General features: G+C 49.1%; 1 protein-coding gene across 1 annotated transcript in view; it reads right to left on the bottom strand.

Annotated features, from left to right (window-relative positions):
* CHN2 (chimerin 2) overlaps positions 1-17,792 on the bottom strand; it is a 331,295-nt gene that overhangs the window by 109,140 nt on the left and 204,363 nt on the right. The window contains exons 4-6 of the mRNA XM_075558229.1: positions 15,642-15,673; positions 10,537-10,650; positions 8,628-8,913 (exon numbers count right to left, since the gene is read on the bottom strand). Coding sequence (XP_075414344.1) covers positions 8,628-8,913; positions 10,537-10,650; positions 15,642-15,673 — 432 coding nt within the window. The remainder of the gene's footprint in view (positions 1-8,627; positions 8,914-10,536; positions 10,651-15,641; positions 15,674-17,792) is intronic.

Below are 17,792 nucleotides of genomic sequence, written 5' to 3' on the forward strand. Positions count from 1 at the left end.
CTGTGAGTTGGCATCAACTATTGTTTGAATAGTTAAGAGCCTATCATCACCACCCCGCCTGCCCCACTCTCGCTGTCCAGAGGCTTCTGGGAAGAAAAGCCTGGTGATTGACTTCCAAGAGATGGGCCACTGGAAATCCCAGCCAGCACAGTTCTGCTCTGATGCCCATCAGGGCCGCAATAGGGCGGAGTCATGGCAACTGGAAGCAGGCATGCGCATGCGTGCCCTCACGCACAGTCCGATTCTCCACCCCTTGCTGTTGGTTGTTCACATCTGGCCTTGGCTGCTTCCGTTTGCTGCACACCCACACACAAATGAAACTGCTATGGAGCCCAGAATGACCCTCTGTCCTCCAGGGCCGCTATGCGTCAGACTCCACCAGACGGCAGCGTGTTATTCCACGAGCCTCTGGGAGGTTGTAGACTGGTCGAGAATGCTCTTTACACTGAAGCTGGGGGCTGGTCCCCTGTTCACAGAATCAAGGGACTCAAAGATGGTCTCCGGATTCAAGGGGTCTCCTCTCCTCCCTCCCATAGCCAACAGGCTGGGAGACGGTGTGGGATACAGAAGGATTTCTCCCAAGCTGTCTCCCCCCAATTATATGCCAAACAGCTGCTTGTGAATGACCTTACACTTGGAGGTCATCAGAAGTAGGTCAGGGGTTAGTCTCCCTGAGAGCTATCAGCCATCTAGAGCAAGCAGTCGCCACTGTTTATCCCACAACAAATAGGGCCCACTCCCTTCTGATAAGGAGAGTAGTTGTCTGTTTCCTTGTAGGAGACCCCAGAGAGGTCAAACCGGCCCAAGGATGACTAAGGCTAGGCGGCCATCTTGAATCTAGGATCCGCCCATCTTGTCACATGTATACCCCCAATCCCTACTCTTCCTATTGCGTGTATTTTCCTAGACCATCCCCTCATTACTCATTATTGCACAACCCCTTCCTGTGATGTATGTCGACCTGTAATTAGGGGGCTTGCATGTCCCCAGAGAAGATAAAAGCCTGGGCTACCATTAAAGATATCTCTCCCCCTCCACGTGGACCAGCAAGCGGGGCTGAGGTGAACATGAACCATGAAAGTGTCTGACTCCATTTATTTCAATACTTCTATCTCTCATGCTCTCTATGACTTTACTACAATCTTTACTTATTATCGCTGTACAATTGCGCCTACCGGACCTGTAATAATGTGTTAGGGGCTGGCTTCCCCTGACAAGACGGGATGCTCCACTTGGGGGTGTGCATGAGACAGACCGCCCTTTAGAGGGAGGCTGAGACAGTCCATTCCACGACCCGTTTCCCATCCGGGTTCAGGAGGTGCTGGGGGTGACAGACACCCTGAGGTGTGACTTCTGCCTCATCGCTCCAGGGAAGCTCCAGAGAGGGGCAGGTTGGCCCCAGTTCTCAAACCTGAGCGGGCAGCAGACTCATGGGAAGGCTTGCTGACACCCCCCTTCCCCACTCCAGTCAGCCCTGTGCCTGCCTCAGCTGGGGTGGGGTGGGACCTGAGGATCAGCGTACCTGACAAGTTGCTGAACTCCCAAGACCACAGTTTGAGAGAGAGGCTGAGCTAAGCCATTGCCTGGGAGGCAGCATGATGACCTCTGGCAGGAAGAACCTCTTGGAAACCTCGCATCCTTATCGGATGGAGTGGGCCTCGCCAGGAGGAAGGAGCGGGTGAGCAGGTTTTATTGGGGAGGGAAACTCTCCAGCATCTGAGCTGAAGCACCGGCCACAGGAGGTGGCTGGGCATTTCCGGCAGCAGCCACAGAGGAAGAGAGGGTCACAGGCAGGGACTGTCTGAGAACCAGGGCTTGCTGACTGCTGGCTGTAGAGGGTGGTCAGCGGAGGGGACTCACTGGAGTGGGTGCAGAGCCAGCCCGGCTTTCAGCTTTCAGACATGGGAACCGAAGACAAAGAATTCTTCTTTCTTATTTAATTCCACACCCCCCCCACCCCAATGGGATAGTACACTGCTCACAGTTCAAAAATTTGAGAGCATAACATTGTAAGCGAGAAATATTTCCTCTGACGCTTGCTTCATCAGCACCCACTTGTCCTCCCCAAAGGGTGATGATACTAGTTCTTCCAGCCTTCAGGGAATTTTATGGCTTGGGAAGAAAAGATGCAGATGAAGCCTCTTTTCTTCTGTTTGACATAAGTGACCTTGTCATTTGACGTAAAAGACCTACGTAGAGATATGTTACATATCTACATAATATGTACTGGCGGCATAGTAGGTTATGCAATGGGCTGCTAAGCACAAGGTCGGCACTTTGAAACCACCAGCCAGGCCTCAGGAGAAAGGTGAGGCTGTGGTGGTAGTTATATAACTTCATATCAATTTGATAAATAGGTGTAGGGTGGAGTCTAGCCCGTCAATCAGGTCACAGCCTGATGCTGCCTCCTTGTGGGCGTGGCCTTCTCATGAAGATTCCGGGAACGTCCTTTCTTTCTCACTGCTTCACCTTCCTTTTGACAAGACCCATTGAGCCACAAGGAGACCTGTGCCAGCCCTGTGATGCTTCCACTGTCGTTGGATCCCCAAGTCTTTTCACCCACCAGCCTGTGATCTTCCTGCATTTTGCATCATTGCAAGTGGCTGTGTGAGTCGGTCTGAAAAGCGATTTATGAACTAGCATTGGACTTACTGGCTAATATTAGACTTACGGATTTGATCTGGACTAGACTGGGATGTTTTCTTGATATATAATTACTCTTTGATAGAAAGCTCTTTCTTAGCCATAGATGCGTGTCCCTGGATTTGTTTCTCTCGTCAACCCGGTCTAACACAGCTGTTTACTCCTGTAAAGCCTTACAGTCTCCGAGACCCACAGGGGCAGATCTACTCTGTTCAGTAGAGTTGGTGTGAACCGGAAATGGCAGGAAGTTTTTTGTTTTGTTTTTTAAGATACATACCTAACGAAGATAAAAACTACAGCCTTGGTATGGATTATACCTCAATGTAGAGAAAGCAAAGATCCTCAGAGCTAGACCAATTAACAACATTACAATAAATGGAAAACCAGTTCAAATTGTCAAGAATTTGACTTTTCACAGACCCACAGCGGATGCCCCCGGACGCAGCAGTCACGAAGTCAAATGACATACTGCACCGGCAACCCTGCTGCGCACGATGTCTTTAAAGGGTCAAAGAGCAAAAGTGTCACTTTAAGGTCAGACTAAGAGAGTCTGGCCCAAGCCATGGGAGTTTCAACTGGCTCATATCCATGCAAAAGCTGGCACTGGACAAGAAAGATCCCAGAAGAATTGCTGTGTTTGGGTCGTGGTGCTGGGAAAAGTACTGGATGTGCCCTGGACTACCAGGAGAGAGGGTGAGACTGTCCTGGAGCCAGACAGCTCCTTAGAGCAGACAGCCGGAGGCCCGTGTACTTTGGACTGTCATCAGGAGGGCCCGGTCCCTGGAGAAGGACATCATACTTGGTAGCAGGCAAGGTCAAAGAAGGCCCCCGATGAGACAGACTGACACAGGGACGGCAATAGTGGGCTCCACCAGAGCAACAGGCGTGTGGAAAGGCAGGACCGGGAAGAGTTTTTCTCTGTTGCTATGAGTTGAACCAACTCAACGGGACCTGACGCCACCACATCCTGCAAAATCTATCCCAACCCACTGCCATTGAATTGGTTTTGACTCATCGCAATCTGATATAAGGTTTCTGAGGCTGCGTGTCCTTACAGAGCTGACAGTCTCATCTTTTGCCCCAGGAGAAGCTGGTGGGCTTGAACTGCTGACATTGGAGTCACAGCCCAACCCTTACCAGGACTCCTTAATATGCACGGTCCATCATACCATTTTGCAAGTGGCTCTGTTCTCATTTAGTAACGTTGGAGCGCTTCCCACATCGGCACATATAGAATGTCATCATCCTTTACCTTGGTTGCCTACTATCCCTTTCCGTGGATGTACCATAGTCTATTTAAACCGGTCCCCTTTCGATCGTTAGTTGGGTTGTTTTCTAACTCTTGCTAGGATAGAAAGTAGTGAAATGAACAGACTGGCAAGTTATACTATATTCCTAAATGTGCTTAATTACATCAGGAACATACATGACTTCTCTTTTGCAGAACATACATGCAACTTAATATGGCAGACCAGACTTATCTAACCAATCATGCTATTGAAAAGACTGAGGGCACCTACCTTTGATTAAGGAGGGCGGTCTTTATAAGACATTTGGTTCTAGCTGGTATCAGCAGTGTGTTGACAAGAAGAGATCATGTCCATCGCAGGACCATTCACATTAGCAAGAAGACAGAGACAGGCTGACTGCCCATCAATGGAGGAATGGAAAAACACACAGTGGTTCACATGCAAAATAGAGACTAACGTCGAGACTGGAACGCCTCATGTCGTGGATGGATGTGGAGGACATTACGCTGAATGAAGCTAATCACAAAAGGGCAGGTGTTATATGTGATTGCTGCTATTACAAAGAAATCGAGACGAAGGTTTCACACTGAAAGAAACAGACTGATGGCTATGAGGAAGGGCGGGGGCGAAGAACAAACACTGGGGGTGCAGGGCAAGCTACTGGGAGGAGTGATACGTTGTTGACTATATATATAAATGATGACCGGAAATGTAAGCACCCCTACCTAATTCACAGTATAAAGTTTTTAACAAGCGCAGATCACGCAGATATTGAGGGACTGCCATCAACTAAGTTAGGATGGCCAAGAAACCCCAGACAGTGTTTAGTTACAGGAACAAGGCCATTGGTGAAGGGCAGATGTTGCTCCAGATGGTCAGCAGATTGAAACCCTGACCTGGAACTTGGACACGGGAAGTCCCCATGTGAATCCTAACTCTGTCCCTGCAGCTTTTTCAAGGAGTCCCGCGGGCTTCGCGAAGTCGTGGTGATCAAATGGAGGCTCTTTCACAGATGTGAAATCTCTCGATGAACTTTCAGCATCCGGCAGTTACCCCATTTTGCTTACAGCACCCTGCTTGAGGCTCGGTTGATTAGTTGTCTACAGAATAAATTCTGAAATATGCCTCATAATAGAAATTGCACTGTACACGGCCATGTTAATTAAATGCATCCAATGGTAGCCCTTGCATACCCTCATGTACTTTCTTAATCTATTAAGTGAATAATCAGAGAGGAAACAGATCACTATTGGCTAAAGCACCAGGACTATTATTACTGTTATTATATATTTTTGTCACCCTTTCCACCTCCCCACCTCATCTACAGTTATTAAAATCAAGTTCACCGCTCACAACCATGACAGGTGATAAATCTGGAAACCACTCAAACTGAAGGGGTGGGTAATGTCTTTTCACCAATTAACGATGCTCATATTCTCAGGTTCAAAGGTAGCACAGTCTCTCTGGACTCCCCAGGAATGATCGATACATCAAATGGGCGGAAAAAAACTGTAAGTACTCTGGGAAACAAAACGTTGGTGGGCCTGGGTGGGAGAAATATTAGGAGAGCCACCCATCTCACTCATTGAAACCTTCAGGATGTGCCATTTCTGAAGCAGACAGGGGCTCTGGGCAATTCTCAGTTAGCCATTCAAGTCTCGCCCACCTCCTTTCTAGACCCTGCCTCCATGGAAACAGGCCACTGACCTGCCCTGAGGGGAAATGGAATCTCTGCCAAGGCGCAGACTTTTAATACTTCTACTTGTCAATACAGGTCAGATGGAAATGGATGGATTTGTAGCGAGTAACTTAACAAACCCAGTGACAAAGTGCATGGCCCCCATCTAGGGAGCAGGTCTGATGCCACGTCCCCCCAGGGGAGGAGAACCATCTTGTTCTTAGTGTCTGGGAAGACCCAGACCACCCCCACCCACCGCTCAAAATCCCTTCCTGAGCTTGGGCTTCCGCCTCCGCTAATTTGCTTACTTGCCTTTTTCCACAATGGGAAGAACGCAGAATGGCTCAGTGCTTGCTAATCCGCAGAATGGCTCAGTGCTTGCTAATCCGATGATTAGCTTCTTCTAAATTTTCATGCTAATAAAAGAGATTCAAATGACCTGGAGAGAGGAGTGCATTCTGCTTCTTCAAGGACTACCCCCCAGACATTTCTGCTCCTGTTGGTTGAACTTCCCTGACGACTCCTAGCAGGGACGGGTGGACAGGGTGGAAGTACCCCTGTGAGTTTCCGAGCCTGTTTACAGCAGTGGTTCTCAACCTTCCTAATGCCGTGGCCCTTTACTACAGGTCCTCATGTTGTGGTGACCCCCGCCCCATAGTTTTGCTACTGTTATGAATTGGGTGGCTCCTGTGAAAGGGATGTTTGACCCCCAAAAGGGTCTTGCTTGACCCACAGGTTGAGAACTGCTGGTTTATAGGATTGGCAAGCGAGGATGGGGAAATAGCGATTCTGATACCCAGCATGTAAACCCTCCCCCATACACAGAGCAGACGTTCTTCCTACTCAGCTCTTGGCCTTCAAACGCTCTCCAGAGTGGCCTGTGGTTTGTAGCCCGCTGCCTTGATGGTAGCCCTGCTCTCTGGTTTCGAAAACATAAACATCCTTTTGGAGATTTATTTTACAGTTCATCTCCTGATTTGTCACGGCTGGGAAGATCAGGTCCAGATTTTCGCTTCTCATTACTTGTGCACAGATTTTGTAAGACAGACTAGGGGATGGCTTCCGCCTGAAGCGGAACCAATCTCTGTGACGGAGGAGGCCAGTCCTCCCTCGCTCCACTGTTGGAACGTCAACCATCAGCATCCTCACCATCTCCCAAATCAATCATTTGAAAAAGAATAAACAGGTGCTTCAGAGACACTGGAGTTATAAAAAGGAAATGGCAAATTATTTTTTCATGGGCCAGCTGCTCAACTGCTGTGATTCCAGGGAAGGTCTTCTAAGCTCTAAAGCTTAATTAGCAAATCAATTAAGATCCCCTCCCTCTCTTGCCAACTAGATAGAACTGCCACCTTCTGCCCTCTGTTCTCCATCCCCACTTCAGTGTTTTCAGAGTATTCCCACCCCGGAGTGGAATGCCCAATAAGCAAGGGAAACACAGGCTTACTTTGGCTTACAACATAACCTAACCCAACTCAACCCAACCTAATCCAATCCAATGCCACTGAGTCATTCAGATTCATAGCAACCATATTAGACAAAGTAGAGCTGTCCTTAGGATTCCAACACTATACATCTCTAACAGAGCAGATAGCCTCAATTTCTCCCGCTCACTGGCTGGTTGGTTTGAACCGTTCACCTTGTACTTAATCCAGTGGAGCTCCTTTGTGCCTCTTTAGTAAAACATAAAGTCAAGGTAGAAGCATTCACTGTAGCTTAGGAACTAAGTACAAGGGAGCCCATGCCTGCCTTGCTCACTGGGGACGCTGTTCCTGTTAGGGATTGTACATTTTAAAAGGAGCTTTGGTACTGAAGGAAAATGCTACGGAGTTGGGAAGAGAGACAGCTGCTAGGCAGACCTAGAAGCAGAATCTTTGGTGGAAAAATGTGAAATTATTCAAGACAGATTGCTAAGTAGCACAAAGCAGCCCAGATTTAACTGTTTATTGGATAAATCAGTCTATCTGGCCTCCTTTGCTTTTCTACTCACAGTGGATGGTGGGGCGTGGCATTCCAGTGTAATTAAGAGTTGCTGTTGGGTAAACAATGAACTGCCAAGGTTGGTGGTTCAAACCCACAAGCCAGGAGAAGGATGAGCCTCTCTACTCCTGTAAAGATCGACAGCCTTGGAAACCCCATTCCAGGTCACTGTGGACTATCTCGATGGCAGCAGGTTTGGACTTTTTGACTGGAACCCCTAGAAGGTACTGCACTCATCATTCTGCCTTCATGTTTCTATCTGGCCCAGTCCTGGCTTGCTCGCGAAGCTGGGCTCAGCCTGGACGTGGTGAAGGCTGGATGGTGTGGTTGGCTGTCCCGTTTATCCGTGGAAAACAGGTAAGACCAGGCAAAGCAGATGGTTCCTCTTGGGGCACCTTCCAAACAACGGCTAGCAAATGGTGGGGGTGATTTTCAATGACTGATTTATTAGATAGGAAAATCAGACCTCTGTCCATGATCCATCCATCTCCTACACTGATGATGGATTCTCCAGTCTTGCGGCCAAAGGACAGCCTGTTTTTCTAAGTTTCTCAGCTACCCCATTATCACCACGGAGGCGCCTGTAGCTGGCAGGACAATCTGTGGTCTAGGGAAGGCCCCTTTCAAAGGACAGCTGACTGCGGGAATCAGGGATGATCTCTTAGCCCTAGAGGAAGCCACAACAAGAGTCTCGCCTATTTGAGTCTTTGGCTGGGGCTGTAGATGGAGCTAGTGGTAACCCTCCAAATAATTAACCCCAGTGACTTTCTTCATCATAAACTACCGATGGCTTCCACAGCCCCCAGGCCCCCGCAAGTTCCAAAGCCAGTCTTCAGTACCAGGATCACTGCTCGCTGAAGTGCTGGCTCAGCTACTTTCTGATTGTCCCCCTTTGAGCACGTTGTTGAACATCTTTCTAGGACTCCGTCGCCTCACCTGTACAATGAGGGGGTTGAGCTGACGGTGAGTGTCTGAGAGCACTGAAATTCTAGGGCCCTTCAGCCAGCCGGCCTCACACGCAGTGAACCACGTGGTTACCCACCAGTGAGCGATCTGCGCGCCAGCCCCTGGCTTACCTTCTCCACTGCCGTGTGCTCCTCGCTGGCGACGCTGGCTTTCCGTGACTCATTTTTGGACCTGCTCAGCCGCCTGGACACTTTCTCTCGGAGTAAAGTGGCGTATCCGATGTGTTCGTAAATGGGGTTGGTGGTCATCTTTGAAATGTATTCGGAAGCCTTTGTTTCTATGTAGAGTGTTATCAAGCCATCTGTGACCAGATCATGAATCGACTCAAACCTCTTCTCTCCCACAAAGTGCTTCCCATCGTAGAAGAGCCTGTAGTTCAAGGTCTGGTTTCCAAACCTGCTCGAGAGAGGAGAGATTGCAGTTCTGTTAGAAGCCACCAACAGGCCAGGAGGGTACCAGGGTAGCATGTCCTGGGTGCCAGGCATGTTGTGTTTTATATTTATGCTTCATTTATTGATCCTAGAAGGGGACAGGGTTAGCTTCCCTGAGATGGGGACTCTGAGGTTTAAAGAGACCAGGGGTAGGGGTGGGGATGGGGGGGGTGAGGGGATGTACCTACTTCAGGCCATACTCCCAGAAAGAGGCAGAGGTGGGAGTAGGCCTGAGGCAGTCCCGTGGATATTTGATGATGAGAATTTGATCCTAGAAATCCTAAGGCGTTGGGGTCATTCTCATTGGTTGAATGAAACTAGCCATAAGGGTGGGTCTGATTTGCAAACATCTCCCTTATAAAGGCCCTTGACGGCCACTAGCCCTTCCCCTCAGTCCTCTGCCAGAACCTGTATCTGTGCATGAGATGCTCCCACCACTGCCCCTCAGGCCCCTTTATTTACCTCCTTGGCCACCATCAGGGGCAGAGGGGCAGCTGGACTGGGCTCTCCATTTGAGCTGCCCCATGGAATGCCAGCAACCTAACCTCGAAGCTCCCTCCCCTTCCCTTCGGTGCGGGGCCACTGGAAGACAGGGGGCGCTCTGCCCATCAGGAGCACTTGGCAGCTTTCCGAATACTTGTTTCTCAATCTCATCGTTTACAATGTGTTCCTCACATGCCCAATTGCAACTTGGGAAGTCTACTTCTAGAGCCTTGGGCACACCGTTGGGGGCTGGCCTGGGGACCTTCCATGGCATCATTCCTCCTCCAGGGAGACATCTCCCTAATTTCAAGGAGTTCTCCAAGGAGCCTTCAGAAGACGATCTGATTCTGAGATGGGATGTCTTCCCCAAACCGTACAGATTTGCTGCGAGGACCAAATGAGATGACATAATTGATGGAGTTGAAGAGCGTACAGTCAATGTTTGTGGCTACTCTATTTTCCTAGAGAGAGACTTGGCAGTGCAATGGTGATGTTTGCTGGCCCGCAGATCCGCCAGGTAGGCAGTGTGAAGCCACCAGACTCGCCTCTTCAGAAGAACGATGTGGGGGCTCTCTGCTCCCACACACAGTCTCGGAAACTCACCAGGCCACCTCCCTGTAACAGGGCCTCTATGAGTCAGCGTCGACTCAATGGCAGTGAGTGAGTGATTTCCTGTGCTTGGGATTTTGTGCTAAAAAGCTTGGAAGAACCCTGCTCTGATGTCACCACCCTGGGCCGTAGTGACTACCATTCGGAAGTGGTCCCCAAGAGAGGACCCTGTGACCAACACGCTCGTCTTTCCAAGCACGCCCAGCGTGAGGTCAAGCCCTTCCACAGGGCTGCAGGGAACGGGGCTACTCCTTCAAGGGCTTCCAGGGTTCCGGCAGAGGTGGTCAAAGGGGACACCGGCTGCCCAGCTGAATCTCCGGCTTACTCTGGGTCCACAAACAGAACCTCAACACCTATCTGTCCGGGAAGCGATGGAGAGCAGCCCCCAATCGGCCGCTAGGGCTTGGTAAACAAAGTCACGCATTTACCACTGAGCAAAATCACAGGGGAGGCCATTCTGACAGTGGGGGGGGGGCGGGCGGGGGTGCGGGCTCACCGGAGAGCTAGGGTGTAGCACCCAGGCTGGCGCTGGCTTTCCCTGAGGATGTAGGCACCCTCCACCCCTCGGAGAAGCTCGTCGGCCTGCTCCCGAGAGATGATCCCGTGGAACCTGAGGAGAGACAGACGGTGGGTCTGAGCAAGCGGCACACCAAGCCTGGAGGTCGAGGAAGAGCACCCCTAAGAGGGGAGCAAAGACTGCTCACGCAGGCCTGGCAGTAGCAAGGGAGCCAGCCCCCACCGTCACTGGCATCTGACAGCCTCAGGGCTGGCAGGGCAGTGAGGGAGCTTTATGGGAAGAAACCACGAGAAGGTTTCCGGGGTGCCCTGACTGGGAACTGTCGGCAGGGGTTTCACTAGAAGCAGGACATCCTATGTCATTGGTTCAAGGAAAATAGTTGGCTTTTCCAAGTCAGCCTGAAACGGGAAGTGGGGACAACAATTAGGGAAGCTGGCAGTCGTGGATGGAGTTTGTGGTTCGACTTGCTGAGCTGGTTACTGCGGAGCCCTCCGGCCAGAGTTCTACAGTCAACTCTGGTCTGGCTACCCTCGCTTTGCCCACTTCATCTCTTGCGAGGCTGAACCACACAAAGCCAGGCGCCCAAGGGCAGCCGGGCCACACTGAGTCTATAGCACACCGGTAGGGCGAAAGGAGTGACTTGAATCTGGGCACGGAAGCAGCTCCCAGCGTGCACAGGGCTCTGTCGGACGCCGTGGTGGCCACTCCTGTGCCATAGCAGAGTCTGAATGAGTAGTCTTAGCTCCTGTCGCAGGGTTGGCCTTCTGTGACTGCCACACTTTGTTCACGCAGGCAAATGGAAAGAACAACCCCCCTCCCCGCCCCAGCTCTTGACCATTGTCTTTGCTCTCCTAATGAAAATGGTCGTCAGCTCCCAGAGCTCTTTCTGCAACAGAAGAGCCGGGACCACGTTAGTTCTCAGCTAACTTCAGTGAACACCGACTGATTACTGACCTGCACACTTAGGGGGCTCAGAGTTTATATTTTCAGAGGCCTATTCACCAGAAGTCACAATACAAACAACACTGCACACCCTTGCGCTTCTTTAAATTTAGAGATCTACAGCCCACTGCTGTTGAGTCGCAGCGACTCTCCAGGACAGAGGAAAAGAGCTTCCCCTGGGTGTTGAGACTGGCAATCTCGATGGGTGTAGACAACCTCGTCTTTCTACCTCAGAGGTATGGGTGGGCTTGAACCGCTGACTTGAGGTTAGTGCGTCCCACACTGCACCGCGGGACTCCTCTTGGAGAAGACCAGCTTATGGATGTGTCTGAAAACCTGTCCCCGTTTCTCTTTGTTCCAAGATGAAGTCTGTTCTCTTTTTACACTAAGAGGGAGACATACACACGGAGCAGACATGGAATAGGGTGAAGGCAGGGGGTGGACAGGGAAGCTGGAAAGGTGGAGGTTTAGGTCAGGAAATCAGTTCACTACCCCCTGAGCCAACAGGGCCACCCATCCCGGGCTTCACAGAGAGGCAGAGGAGTGGGGCTGGAGGTGGAGGCCAGAGGGAGTGTTGATTCCTTTCTAGAACTATCCATACAATCTTGGAGTGCTTGGGGGAAACCGACGGGGAGGGGGTTGTCTGGAGAGTAACTTCTATGCTTTCTCGGAGGGAGGGGGAAGGCGGGGAGGGTGGTCAGCCATAGGAGAGATTTTCCCTTCCTAGAAACGCAGAGGTGAGCGGTCCAAGAGCATTGCGGCCAGATATTTGGAAAGGTGTCCGCATCCCAACCTTGATTTCCTCACTGCCTGCTCGCCTCCCAAGCTGATCTGGGAAGCCAGTTTTCTTCGTCTTAGAGGAAACAAGAGACACGTGGCTGTGAGTTGCTAAGCCAGATCTTCCGAGTTTAGGCCGTGGTGGCTCAGAACAGATGGTCCCCTATCTTCGTGCTAAATGTTGACAGGTAAAGTGTGAAGGTCTTAGAGCGGTTTTTCTTAGGTGAGGGTGAATGTGCCCCAAATCTGTCCCAAAGGGGTCAGGGTCTCAAGTTCAGGGAGGGGCAGGTGCGCCAAGACAGTGGTCTAAGTGGACCCCAGAGGGTCAGGCGTGGGACTGAGGGCTTAGCAGAAGGGAAGGGCTGTTTCTGAGCGTGTCCAATAGATGCTGTGAATGATGTACAGAAGCCCCCAGCGTGCTTGATTCAATAGATGCTGTGAATGATGTACAGAAGCCCCCAGCATGCTTGGTTTGAGGGCAGGAGAGGACTGGGGAGAGGGCCTGGCCGAGAGAACAGGACCCGAGGGGTGTGTGTGCGTGTGCGAGCACGCGCATGTGTGATTGTGTGAGTGAACTTGCGTGTGTGTGTGTGTTCTACTGTAAAACTGTGAGTATGTGTATCTGTGGGAGGGTGTCTGTGTGTGAGGATGCCTGCGAGTGTGCTGTCCATGTGTGTGAGAGCAGGTGAGAAAGTGTTAAGAGTATGTGTGTGATTGTGAGTGTGAGGGTATGAGTATATGTGAATGTATAAGTGTACTGTGAATATCTGTATGATGGTTCTGTAAATATGTGCGTGCAAAGTGTGTGTGTGTGTGTGTGTGTGTGTGTGTGAAAGAGAGAGCGAGCTGTGAATATGTGTGTGAGTGTGAATGTCGGTGCGTGTGAGAGTGCCTGAGTGTGTGCGAGTGTGTGGTGGGTGTGGGGCTGGGGAGGACAGCTGGGATATTGGGAAGCTTCCTCCTGGGAATCAGAAAGGACGACAGCTGGCACTGGAAACAGCCTGAGGCTGGCCGAGAGGGCCTGGACCTGACTGTGGGCTGGAAAGGGCCGGGGGAGATCATGTGGGATCAGAGCTGGACCAGGCATGGGCCACAGAGCTCTGGGGAGCCAGGCCGGGGAAGGCACAGGGACCAGGTGCCCTTGCTCCTCCACACTTGGGGAGCAGGGATAGGATGACCGCTGGCGGTGGAGATGGAGGGCCAAGAGTTCCATGAAGTTCCATTGCACAAAAGTATAAGATTCTAATTTTGTGCACCTGAAGATCTATATTTACAGGGCATCATCCTCTTAATGCATAGTTTCAAAGATCTAAATATATAAGACATATAGATCTTACGATCGCAACTTTGTAAGAAGGGAAGTTTGCACAGGCAAGAGATTGGAAGGAAGCAGACGAAGGCTAAAAGTTAAGGTTGATTCTCTTCCCTGCTGGGAGTGGATTATGCGCTGGGCAGTGAAGCATACGTTTGGCAGTTTGAGCCCCCCAGCAGCTCCGTGGGAGAAAAGATGAGCTGTCTGCTCCCATCCTGATGTACAGCCTCAGCACCCGGTACAGGGTCGCCGTGAGTCAGAAACAACCCCCCAGCACTGTGTCTATTTTCCTAATTTTCCCAAATGAGCATGCATTTATATGTATTAAATTCTTTAAAGATCAAAGTAGTAGATACACACAGGAACACTCAAGATGCAAACACTGAAAAGGTACAAAAACAATAGCAAATGTAAACAGTACACCAATAGCTCCCTCTCCTCAAAGGTATCGATTGTCAACCTTTCTGATTCCTTCCAAGAAAAAGATGCCTAGGCATTCCCTGCAGAGAGGATGTACTTCTTTTTAAATAAACCAACAACTACAAACCCTCATTGAACAAGCGGAAAGAGTGCAGGGAATCTGAAGGGTTTAAGCGAATCTCCCCTAGTAAAAACACTTCCTTTTTCTGTAATTAAGAAAAGTGAGACATCAGACAATGTAAGATATAAAAATAATAATAATTTAAAATTATCAAGGGTTCATGAGGGAGGAAGGAGCGGGGAGGGAGGGGGAAATAAGGAGCTGATGTCAAGAGCTTAAGTGGAGAGCAATGTTTTGAGAATGATGAGGCTAACGAATGCACAAATATGCTTGACACAATGGATGGATGGATGGTGATAAGAGTTGCACGAGCTCCCAATAAAATGATTTTTTAAAAAGAAGAAAAAAAAAAAACGTTCCCCTGGCCTCCTCTGTTTCGTATGGCGAGGCCGGTCCGTGGGTGTAAACCGGAAGGCTTTATTCAGTAAAACTTGAATGCGAAAAGAAGGCGCATAACCAATTGAATGCCTTTGGGGATCCATCCAGCGGAGACATAGATGGTGGGTTGTCGTTTTGTCCTGTTTCGTGTCTGGAAGCAAAGTCCCAATCAGTGTAATAAGGGGCGGGAGTCATACCACCCTGAAGGCTGGGCACTGGGGACATGGGGCTGGGGCCGGAGGCGGCCAGCCCTGCAGCACAGACATTCTAAAGGCTCCGGGGCTCCCCGGGCCCAGCAAGGCCAGTGCAGAGCTGTAGCCTTGGCGATTGCTATTCGAAGGAGCTGCTGGGCTGGGGCAAAGATGAGGGTTATTCATCACAGAGCTGAAGCTCTGATGGGCCCGGGACTGTGAGGAAGGAGGTTTGGGATTGGCCAGGGGACCTTGGGAGTGGCCTAGACAGAGACTTGTCCTCATAATGCCTCCAGGTTTTCACGGGAGAAGGAAGTACATTTATTCTCCCTCTGGAAGGTTCTGCCTGCTCTCTGAGAACCATTCTATACACCACAGCCTTCAGCTGTGAGAATCACTGCTAGAGGGTCACGTGCACATTTGCTTAGCAGAAGGCTTCTGAGGAAGTAAAACAAAACTAAGGTCAGAGGGAAAGGGGGAGATAATAATTGTAGAATTAGGGCAATCTGGCTTGTAGAACCAAGACAAGGGAAATAGCTGTCTGGATTTTCTGAGCTATCAGCCATTTGCGCACACACACACCCCACTGGGTATGTTATGTTTCTACTGTATTTAGGCGCAGGGTGAAATAAAACACCAGCAGAGCCTCACTCAGCTTTGGACGAGGCTGCCGTACATTTGGAACACTTTCCAGCCCTGGGTAGCTGCTTTGCTGAGAGATCTGTGATACGGGACATGTTCCCTCCCACATGAATGGAGACCACACACCTGAATACTTAGTAGAAAATTGAATGGAGGTTGATTGCATTTATTCTTTTTGTTAAACTCTCGCACAATGGACATTGATGAGGACCATATATTAGGGAACGTTCAATATATATATAATGACATGTGAGGTAACTACCTATTAAATTATTAAAACAAAGAATAGCATAATACGTACTCTCTTCCATAATATTTTGGTCTGTTTTCCACCTATATTGAAAAAGAAAAAATACATATTAATAATGCACTTGAATGTAAATAAGTTAAAAATATTATTCAAATACACAGAGCTGGCACCATCGAAGTAATTTTATCATAGCATTTCATCTTCAAATCAGCTACCCATGAAGCTACAGAATTCAATCGGCACATCTTACGTATCTTGGGTAGGAATGATCCAGAATTGCCCCAGCTCTCTAATCATGAGGTCTCTTTGTCTATACAATGCTACTTGTCAAATAAAGTTCCTTTTCAATGGAAGCAAGGTGCTGCTGACTTCAATGTTATGAACCTTTCAAAGATATTTTAAAGATGTCCTCCTGAAGGACAGCACACATTATCGAGCATGAAAATGTAAGCACTTTTTCCATTCTTCATATCACTGTTTCATTATGCATTTATAATTAAGAGGTAGAGTATCTGGATGACAAAGTTAAGTCAAGTTTTGTTTGGTTTCTTTCAAAATAAAACTAGCATTCTTCCTTTCTCAACAAATGGCTCATGGGCCAACATTCACTCCACACCAGAAGTATAAGTGATAGAGGGCACGATTTATGACTTGACTCAGAATTCACAAACATTCCAGAAGGGGCGCTTCATTCACCGCTGCAGCCTTGGGGTTATCAGGCTGGATCGGTGGAATGTTTCCATAAACATTTTGAAACACCACTTGTCCACGTGATAATCTACTTTCAGAAAGTTGGCTGCCCGTGTTTGTAATGCTGTGGTTGGTGAGAAATTCACAGGAATTCTCCTGCTCAGCTTTTGTTTTGGAATGCAGGGGCACTGAAAGCAGACTGAGGCCACACTGAGTTCCAAATATTTGCTGATAGTTACAACTAAGACAAGAAGTTGATCGGTTTCTTGACTACAGTAGGTGATTTGTCTGGTAGCTGCCTCATGTGCAGTCATTGCGTCTACAAACAGGCGGTTTTCTGAGGAAAATGACTTCTCGGCTTGGCTCACAGGTACTCAGGTGAGCAACCTCCTGGTCTACCCACACCCTCTAAAGCAATGGTTCTCAATTTGTGGGTCACGACCCCTTTGGGGATGACCGTTTCACAAGGGTTGCCTAAAATCATCGGAAAACACAGATTTCTGATGTCTTAGAAACCGTGACACCCCTTCTCTATCTGTCTCCAGGTGGGACCGCCCACATGCAGGTCCACCCACATACAAGTACCCGGTGTGAAGATTCCATGCTACACCATGCTTCAAGCCAAAATTTCATTTATTTGTAGTTAAAAATAAATATTTCGCAATCTATAATGACGTACTGTTTTGTGATTAATCACTATGCTTTCATTATGTTCAATTTGAAACAATGAAAATACATCCAGCCTATCACTTATTTACATGACGATTCATCACAGTAGCAAAATTAAAGTGATGAAGTAGCAACGAAAATAATTTTATGGTTGGGGGGGGGTCACCACCACATGGGGAACTGTATTGAAGGGTCGCGGCATCAGGAAGGTTGAGAACCATTGATCTGAAGGTTTTCACAGCTCGCTGCGTTAGACTAAGGAAGAGGGACCTGGGGTCTGAGGACCACCCACACTATCTGACCTAGAACAAACCCACCTGTCATCAAACAGGACACGGAGACACCTGTAAGTATGTGCTCACTGTCCCGTGCCTTTTGCACTTGAAGCGCACTGACCCAAGAAGGGCCATTCAGAACTTGCAGTCTTGGAGGTGAGAAGCCTGTTCGGTATCACTGGAAAGAATTGCTAAATGATATGATGAATAGAAGCACAAAGCGTGTGGAAGGAACCTTGCTGTCTGATTTCCTTTTATCAGCGAGGTGTTTCATTACTCAACATGCCGGTAAGCCTTTTTAATAGGAATTCAACATTTTCGCCTGCCTTTCAAAGCTCTTCATTACTTTCAGGAGACTGCAGAGATGTGATTGTAACACCACCGCGCCAGAAAAGAACTGAAGAAACGGAGAAGTCAACGGGAGGACACAATATAGAACGGACAAGCTATCTCTCCCTCCTTGAGACAATATTCCAAGTTTTGAAATCATCTAAAAACCAAAACAGACAAGCTCACTGCTGTCGAGTTGCTTGCGATTCGTAGCCCAGCGATGGGTCAAAGATGCCCT

Source organism: Tenrec ecaudatus, chromosome 9 (genome assembly GCF_050624435.1).
Source record: "Tenrec ecaudatus isolate mTenEca1 chromosome 9, mTenEca1.hap1, whole genome shotgun sequence".
Lineage (NCBI taxonomy): Eukaryota > Metazoa > Chordata > Mammalia > Afrosoricida > Tenrecidae > Tenrec > Tenrec ecaudatus.